Source organism: Dermochelys coriacea, chromosome 4 (assembly GCF_009764565.3).
Source record: "Dermochelys coriacea isolate rDerCor1 chromosome 4, rDerCor1.pri.v4, whole genome shotgun sequence".
NCBI classification, from domain to species: domain Eukaryota; kingdom Metazoa; phylum Chordata; order Testudines; family Dermochelyidae; genus Dermochelys; species Dermochelys coriacea.
In genome coordinates, this window is record NC_050071.1 from 18,697,170 (window position 1) to 18,706,436 (window position 9,267).

The 9,267-nt window shown below is 41.8% G+C and overlaps 1 protein-coding gene across 1 annotated transcript; it reads right to left on the reverse strand.

Annotated features, from left to right (window-relative positions):
- Positions 1 to 2,034: 2,034 nt before the first annotated feature.
- NKX6-1 (NK6 homeobox 1) lies at positions 2,035 to 9,007 on the reverse strand. The gene is made up of 3 exons (XM_038400104.2): positions 8,440 to 9,007; positions 6,732 to 6,904; positions 2,035 to 3,536 (listed from the first exon to the last, which is right to left on the reverse strand). The coding sequence occupies exons 1-3, from the start codon at positions 9,005 to 9,007 to the stop codon at positions 3,285 to 3,287; spliced, it is 993 nt and encodes a 330-aa protein (XP_038256032.1). The 3' UTR covers positions 2,035 to 3,284.
- Between the last annotated feature and the right edge of the window lie 260 nt (positions 9,008 to 9,267).

Here is a 9,267-nt window from a genome sequence, read left to right on the forward strand (position 1 = left end):
ATGTTCTGTTTTCCTGAGATCTATTCAGTGCCGATCACAGATTTTAAAATTTCAGCAGGTGAACTTTAAACCTTATAAAAACCAGTGACATTTATCCCTAGTTGTTATCTAGGATATTTGTAACAATGATCGTGACATTATTTATTAGCTTTCTTCATAAAAGTCCTATACTCGATGTGAAGGATGCTTTGCATCCCGCTCTAATCTCCATTTTGTTTTCAAAGCCTTAACCACAAAGAAAAAAGTGAGATCATATGAATAAAGAATTTGTTCTTTTCACAAATACCCTAGACAAAACCAAACTAACCAAGCGGTCAGAGTTGGGCTTTTTTCCCTATAATTCTAGTTTTATAGTGCCAACTGCAACTGATGGCCAGCTGGGTCTCTGTGTAGAAGTAAATTAACTGGAAAGCCAAAGTCAGTGCTGCAGTCAACTGGAAAAAAAAAAAAAAAAAGAAACCAGCGCAACATGGCCCGCTGTATACAAACCATTGCTCAGTGACACACAAAGTGCGGTATCAAGAGGTGTACAAAAGGAGTGTTTTTGTCTGATACAGAATTTTTGCTCAGGGCATATAGAATTAAACTGCTCTAGCTTTTGAGGGAAAATAGAATCGCCTTGGAAAATAGAATTGCATATTTACAAAATAAAATAAAATGAATCCTGGTCTGGGATTGAATGCACACTTCAAAGCAGAAGCAGTTATCTGAGAAAGAAGTTGATTTATTGAAGCTACTCAAGACTGAGTAAAATGAACAGAATTTAAGACATTTGTGTGGGCATGTAAAAAAGGCAGCGCGAGTTTTGAAATGGTCACACCTTTTTCTCTTCCAGATCTGTTGGCTCGGTGTTGTGGTATCACTGAACAAGAGGCTTGCATCCAGTCCTAAGAGAGAGTCATATGTGCAACTGTAAAAAGTGATAGATATGTTGACATGAATGAGTGGGTTGTTTGTTTTTAAATCACCTTGTTTTAAGAATAACTGCAAAACTGGAAGCATTTTGACTTGAAATGCCCTGTAAACAGCTCAGCGTCTCAGCGTCAGGTTTTGTAACGTTGTAAAGGTTTTAGGAATGGCGGGTTTTTGCTGCAGAGAGTGAACCTGCAATTTTGAAATATTCTGCTTTATCAAATGAAATATAGGGTCCAAAGTCACCTTTTGGAAGAGCAGAATGGAATTTAGATGTTATACCTTGGTACCTTATACACTGGTAAAAGCTGTGCTGGGGAAATATTGAGAGAAATAAATGCACCTTATCGTTTATATTTGTAAAAACGTACCGGTACATAAATTCCTCTGGACCCGATCCTAAACGCCTTACTCAGATAAAATATCTACTCAATATACAGAGTCAGGCCCTCTAGAGTTTAAGTTAAGATGTTGCTTCAGGAAAGTGGTGTTTCCCTGCTTTTGTTTAAAAATCAAATACCTCATATAACCGGACACAATACTAATATTTTTCTAAACTGCAGAATAACTGATTACTTTGCTCAACTCCCAGTGTTTATGTTTGCTTAAATTCAGCCATAAAAGAAATAACAATAGTTATCCACTGTTTAGATATGGAAATGATCATAGCTAAACAATGCGTTTCGATTTAAAACAGTTGTTTCTATATTGGGTCTAATCATTTACTTTAGACCCCTAGCTAGACTCTTATTAATCGCTTTCTTCCTGGAAAATAGTATCTTTCCCATAATAATGTTAACATGTCATCCCTGATAATGGCTTGTGTTGCTTTCTGCTTAAAAAGTTAATACACCCTATATTGGCCTGAGATTAACCTATCTCGGATATATATGGAAATTACGACTTCCTGAATTCTCCAGAGAGGTTCTACAAAAGGAAAAGAGCTCTCATGAAAAAAAAAAAAACACACACCAGGAATAGCAACTTTATATTTTCCAAATAAACGATCGCTTATTTTATTTGTATTACTCTTGAACCTTCTGGAGGAAGTGATATTTTTACATAGTGTTTTTTAAAAAAATGTTCCTGGAAATGAACAAAAGAACCCAAATTATCTTTTTTCGTACCGTCAGTTTTATTATTTAATCTCTGATGAGATCAGATTATCTGTACCCTTTAGTCGAGGCAACAAACGTCTTTAAATTGGTTTTAATTGATTTATCTTTTTTTTTTTTTTTAACAGAAAGTGCATTACATTTAACTGGTCTTGCAAAGGGCTCTTCTCTTTACAAACCGAATTATTTTAATATAAATTAATTAATAAATGTTAAGATGCTAATATATCATCCTTATTAGCTTTAAAAAGAAAACAATTTACATTCTATAGTATTCTTTATAATACAAAAGAAAACACACTTTAAATTCAATTACAGCATCTAAATGATTTTTTTTATATTTTCGACTGAAAGTGGTTGTAACAATTCCCACCAGCTACTTTTAACACGCATTTTATTGGAAATGGGTTAAATTAAAGGAAACTATTTAAATTTGCCCCACCGCCACCGTCCAAAAATAGTATTTTTAAAAATACTAATAAATAGCATTCATGGCGGGTGCAATTTCAGAATGGGAGGGGATGTTCCAGCAAAGACTTCCTCATACTTGGCAAAACATCTGTAGACTGTTTGCTTCAAATCTCTTAATAGATGCCTTAATGGAGGGCCTCAGTTCAAATTAGAAGGGAATCAAGATTTGCAGGAGAAAGTTCAGAATAAGCAGCGAAGGTGGGGGAAGTGACCACAAACTAATCCCAGCATTTATATTCCACAATTCACTATTCAAAAGAACAGATCTTTAAAAAGCCAGACAAGGGAGTGGAGGTGGTGGTGGGTAGGACCCAACCCAACCCTTTCTATTAAAAAAAAAAAGTATTTTACATTTTAAATATTCACAGTAAAGTAACTTCTATAGTCAGTGTGACTCACGATTTATTTACAAAGAGCCTTCAACAGGTTGCTTTAGTCCGCCCAGCAGGAGCTGTGTGGGTGGAAGTAGGTCCCTCCTTTCCCCCTCAGCTGCCCTGGAGTCTGCAAAAGAAGAGGGAGCACTCAGCTCCCCTGCGACCCTACAACAACAGCACCACCAGACAGCCCCCCCTGCGACCCTACAACAACAGCACCAGCGGCCAAGGGCCAGGCCAGAGGAGCAGGAGGGCGCTGGGTTTGGATGTTTGTTTACTCGCCGTCTTTTTCTGCCTCTTTCCTCCCCGGCAGCTGATAAAGTCTAGAAAAATAGATATGTACAACATCTCAGAAAATAGCAAGTGTCCTCCGGCGTCCGCCTGGGCCCCGGCCCCCTCCTCTGAAACCCCTTTAAGAGGAGCTCTCGTTCTCAGAGGTGTGCAGGAGCAAGCTGCTGCTGCTCGACTTGTGTTTCTTCAGCAGCTGGGTGATCTTCTCGTCGTCCGAGTTTGGATCCAGAGGCTTGTTGTAGTCATCGTCCTCCTCCTCGTTCTCCGAGGCCCCCTTCAGCCTCTCGGTCTCCGAGTCCTGCTTCTTCTTAGCCGTGGCCATCTCGGCCGCATGCTTCTTCCGCCACTTGGTGCGCCGGTTCTGGAACCAAACCTGCAGGGGCCCAGCCGCAGCGAACAGAGAGAGAGAGAGAGAAGGGGGGAATTACTGACCCGGGGCAGGTCAAAGCCAGCAACCACATCGGTACTCTGCTTGTGACCCTCAGCGTCACCGGGAGCCTTAGCACCACCCAGGAGCTGCTGGTAGCACCAGACAGCCCGCAGGATTCCTACCAGAGCTCTTGTTGTTTCTGCCACCACAAAATAATTAGCATCCGTAGCACAGCTGTTACCCCCATGGAGGTACCAGTCTCCCCATCACAGAGTTGTGGTGACTAGTCCTACCATCCACTTACTCGTATTCATACCATGCTGATCACCACTAGCGAACAGTGATTAGTATTTGTACCATCGTCAACGTTATTACTGCTATGGTATTATTACCACTGCAGAGGTATTAATAGTCAGTACATAGTATTGTTTTCTTATTTCCATACACCTACTAGTGTTCATCCCATATGTATTATTACTAACAGAGTTATTTATATTCATTCCATAATTATTGTAATAGAATTATCATCAAACATACTATATATTTACTACTGTTGTAGGTTATTTTTGGTATCTTAGTTATTAATACTATGAAGTTATTGCTACTATAGAGGGATTAATATCCACACCATAGTTATTACTATTAAAATTACCACAGTGTTATTAGTATCCCTGATATAATAGTTATTACTATGCTATATAATTATTATTGTTGTTATACCATAAGGTATTCATAAATAATTATTTTATTACCACAGACACTTGGGTATTCATATAATAGTTATTAACCTAAAATTATAATATCACCATACAGCTATTACTACTATTACCATATAATGATTGATATTTGTGCTATACTTTTATTATTACTATTACTACAGATTAATTAATATTCATACCATATCTGTAATTATTAATATTAAGTTATCAGTATGCATATCATACTATTATTGCTACCATGGTACGCTTAGTATTCATATTGTGGTTATTATCATTATTATTATCATTCTAAGTTATTATAATTATTACTATAGTGTTGTTATCACCACAGAATTCTTGCCTTTGCTACTGCAGAGTTATTATTGGTAGTTAAAGAATTTTTCAGGGTCCAGGCATATTTTAATTGCTTTTTGTTCTGATGAAGGAGCATTTTGTGCGGTTTTGGTTCACTTGCTTTTTATTTTTTATTTTTATTTTATTCTATATTTTATTTTATTAATTTATTTTAAGGAGTTTCAAAACGAGCCTTGAAGACTTTTAAACCAACCTTTTCATACTAATGGAGGGCAGAAATAATTTTACTCCTCTTAATTTTCTGTTAAGATCTACATTTCTTCTTTTCCTCCTCTCTCCCCTACTATGTTTTTGCCTGTTCAGTTTGTTTCATCATAACTCAACTAACATGGATCAAACTTGATGGGACACCATCTCCCATGAAAACATATGCGTCTTTATTTAGATGTTGTCTGTAGTCCTAAATGTAATTCAAGTGAAAAGCACGTGTTTCTAATGTTCTAAATTCAAATAGTTAGAGGTAAGGCTAACTGGTCACAGAAACGTGCTCTGTGCTGCGTCATCAGGTTAAAAATGCAATTTTTTTTATTGCTATGGCTTTTAAAGATGAAATTACATTATACAATACATTAAAATTAGATTTAAAAATTTTGTTGTAAAAGAAAGGAACAATTTACAGGTTGTTTGGGTTTTTTCCTCTCTAAAATCCAAGTCACGAATCCTATTATGCAAAATATAATTTCAGTGTCGCAAAACGATTCCTATATATGGAATAAGAAAAGGAGTACTTGTGGCACCTTAGAGACTAACACATTTATTAGAGCATAAGCTTTTGTGAGCTACAGCTCACTTCATCGGCTGTAGCTCACGAAAGCTTATGCTCTAATAAATGTGTTAGTCTCTTAAGGTGCCACAAGTACTCCTTTTCTTTTTGCGAATACAGACTAACACGGCTGCTACTCTGAAACCTGTATATATGGAATGAAAGCGTTCATTTGAAAGAAAACAAATCTAACTACACTTCTAGTATACTCAGTGACTACACAGTACTTTAATCCTGGTCATATGTGACAAAAAAACATTTTACATTTAATAGTTCTCTAATGTCCTCTCTTCTGTTACATATTTTATCTTAGAAAGGGCAGAGTAAGAGGAGAGGGTTGTTATTTTCATTATACGTGCTGTAACAATTTATTCACAGCCATTTAGACATATTTACAGTGACAAATGAGGGGCTCCAGATAACTCTGGGAGAATGAGAATCTATAAAGAGGCCCCTTAACACAGAAACTGTTACATTTGTTAAAAAGCAGCATAAAGAATTTATCTTTAAATACAATTCCCTGAACAAGAAACACGCTGTAGCCTGCATTAGCATTTTAACTTATCAAAACCGTACCTCTGTGAAATATTTCAGTGTTTAGCTAAAATAAACAGATTCGGGGAGGGAATGTGTAAACGATCCGATCCACTTTTATGCTTGCTAGCTCAATTCCTTTCCCATTCAAGGCAAGATTTCTAAAGTTTGAACCATTGCAAGCACACTGGATCCCAAACATGCGCAAATTTGTGTTTTGCCCTTAGCCAGGAGAACGAGATCACATTTTAGCTATTTGTCGTAATCATTTCAACATCTAATGACCAAACATTGCATGGCTACAGGGTCAGAAAACGTATTGTCCAAGTATTAACCTTCTAACACAGACTATTCTTGTTTGTATTTAAGTATTCAACAATATTACTCCTTACCTCTCCCAATTGTATGGCAAAGTAAACATAATATTTTGGGGTAATTTTATAAACATTCCTAATTTTAAATTATTTTAAAATAAATTACGGTTTTAAAAATTATGCCACATTCTCATAAATAACACTATTAATTATAAACTGCAAATCATTGCCAACCTAAGTGCCTTTTTTTAATATACTAAAATGAGCCATCTATGCAAAGGATTTAGTTAGCAATAATATTTTGCAATGGCTTTGTTCTGGCAGTAATGGTGTATGTGCAGAGCATACGTATCCATTTAAGATTAACCTGATTTCAAAGGCATGCGCCTGGTTCCTTTTGTTCATCAATATCTTATATCAGGGCTCCTTTGTATATGTATTTTTCACACTCCGCCCAGTCTCAGCAATGTGTGGGCTTGAGTCTCTTATCTAATGTTTGACATGATCATCTCACCTTGACTTGACTCTCTGTCATCCCCAGTGAATAGGCTAGCCTGGCTCTCTCTGGTCCTGCTAAATATTTGGTCTGCTCAAAAGTCTTTTCCAGGGCGAAAATCTGCTGGCCAGAAAAAGTGGGTCTTGTATGTTTTCTCTTTCCGTCTTTATCCAGCAAAATTGAACCTTGATCTGGAAAAGAATGAATGCATAGGCAGATATGTTAATCTGTTCATTTGGAAAAGTACTTAGCTATGAAATTTTCTGTCAAGGGAAAGGGTTTTTTTTTTTTTCTTCTATACATGGAGGAACGAATTCCCTATTAAAATGTTGCCATGTTCAAAGCGATGCATATCTTTTCCTGAAGCCCCTTTATTTGGAGAGTCTAAATTCTGAGCAGGCAAAAATAATCTCTCCCACAAAAACGGTAATCGATAAAAGTAGGTTACTATAAAGGGTTCTTCTTGGGGAAAGTTTGTATATGACCCAAACTCAAAAAAGGGAAGGGGGGAGGAGGAGTTGAATCAGAAATATTTCAACTTAAAAGTCCTTTTAGGAAAAATAAAATGAGAAAAGTGTGTTTTGTAAAAACTTCCCATTATTTGTAAGCAATAACTTGACATTTTAAATGCTTTCATAGACACATACACACACCCCAGCTGTGAGTGTCTAAATTGCCAACAAGTCAAATAATGCATGTCATCATATATTTTCATCATTTAACATGTGCTTTCAGGTGTTCAGACAGTAACTGTTTGGTATTGTAAGGATTCTAGAATGCACAATGATAAAAACGGTTTTAGTAAAGCCAACCCTTTCAAATGTCTGGCAGCAGCAAATCTAAGCTTGGAACATCACTGGGCTCAGTGTTACAAAAGTCATCAGTAATAAGAAAACCGTTACAGGAACTTGGAAGTGTGGCAGCATCAAAATAAAGAGAGAGGGAAAAGATGAGGCATAAATGTCCCGTGTTTATAAAAGCCTCTCTTTGAAAGTGCAGGGGAAGAAGGGTTTGGCCTTTAAAACTTTTATCCCGGAGAAATCTGGGACACTACAGCTTTTCTTTGCCCTATCAGACACATCTCCTAACTAACCCTTCTAAATTTTTACAGAAGGTGCCTGCAATTAAAGATGGGAGCAAATGCTAACTGGTGTACGCCAGAGGGCATTCAGACAGCATGAAGTAAGTAGAAAGTCAGAGATGAAGCATGAGCAGGAGAAAAAGTAAAGGCAGCAAAAGCAGCACCGTGCTAAGTGTACCAAGCACTGAACCAAAATGCAGCTAACAGGATGGTGTGGGTGAGTAAAACAAAAACACTTTGAATCGATTCACCACTGATCATACTACTTCCTATACAAAATCACTGGGGGCAGCATTTGACCTTCTCACTCCCCCAAATAAAAGTGGGATGGGGAGGCGGGGGCGGGGGGGAAGGATGCACTGAAGTACAGCAAGCCCTCAATAAGTTAGTTGCCTCTCCCGCTAACCAGCGCCCTGCAGCCCTGTGGGGTGCATTGCAAGCAACCAAAGTCTGAGCAACAGGACTGAGCGGGAGGCAAGAAAGAGGGGGAGGAGGGTGACCCAGGCGGTGCTGGAGCTGCCCCCCGGGCAGGATGCCGGGGGCGGGGATGTCACCCGAACAAGTGGGGGCAATTGCCTGTGCTAGGAAAGCAGCCCACCCCCCTCCAGCCCCAGCCCCAGCCCCAGCCCGGGCGGCGGTACTCACGGGGGGTGCAGGCGAGGCGCGCGTCTCTCCAGGGCGGACTCTGCATCACCCCGGGCCAGAAGATCGGGGTCCTGCCGGGCAGCTCGGCCAGGGGCTTGGGGTAGCGGCCCACGGCCACGGCGGCGGCGCTGGGGCTGAAGTAGAGCCCGGGGGGCGGCGGCGGGGGGCTGAGGCTGCTGAAGCGGGGCAGGCCGGCCAGGAGGCCGGCGGGGGACGAGGAGGAGCCGGAGGGCGACGCGGAGGCCAGGGCGGCCCCGGCCAGGGGCACGGAGGGCCGGCTCAGGATGTCGTTGATGCCGTGCGGGGTGGCGGCCGAGAGCTGCTGCGGGGGGCTGGCCAGGGCCGGCGGCTTGAGGCCGGCCGGGTTGGGGGAGCCCAGCGGCGGGGACGGGGAGGCCGAGGCGGAGGAGGAGGAGGAGGAGGAGGAGGCCGGCCCGGCGGGCAGCGGGTACGCCGGGTACAGCGGGGTCTTCATCTCGGCCATGCTGTGCAGGGCGGCCAGGGGCGGGCTGCCGAGCAGGAAGGCGCTCTGCCGGGGGCTGCCGTCCATCTGCCCCACCGCCAGCATCGCCGCGCCGCCGGGGGAGGGCAGCGGGGCGCCCGCGGGGGGAGTGCGGGCAGGGGCCGCGGGGGGCAGCGTCCGGCGGGGGGGGTGCTAGGCGGGGGCTTGTCCCGCTGGGAGGGTGCCGGGGGACAGGGGCGATGTCCCGGCAGAGGGTGCGGGGGCTCCGAAGGCGAGGGCAGGTGCCCTGCACTGGGGGGGGGGGCGAGGAGGAAGGACCCGGTGGCGGTGCAGAGGGAAGGGGGAGCCGCAGAAGGCGGGGAGGG

Bases quoted from the DNA above. Each gene is read 5' to 3' on its own strand.
- NKX6-1 (XM_038400104.2), bottom strand. From the start codon at position 9,007: ATGCTGGCGGTGGGGCAGATGGACGGCAGCCCCCGGCAGAGCGCCTTC. The intron at 6,905-8,439 runs GTGAGTACCGCC...ATTCTTTTCCAG, and splicing joins GCGCCTCGCCTGCACCCCCC to ATCAAGGTTCAATTTTGCTG. The intron at 3,537-6,731 runs GTGAGATGATCA...GGGCCCCTGCAG, and splicing joins TGACAGAGAGTCAAGTCAAG to GTTTGGTTCCAGAACCGGCG.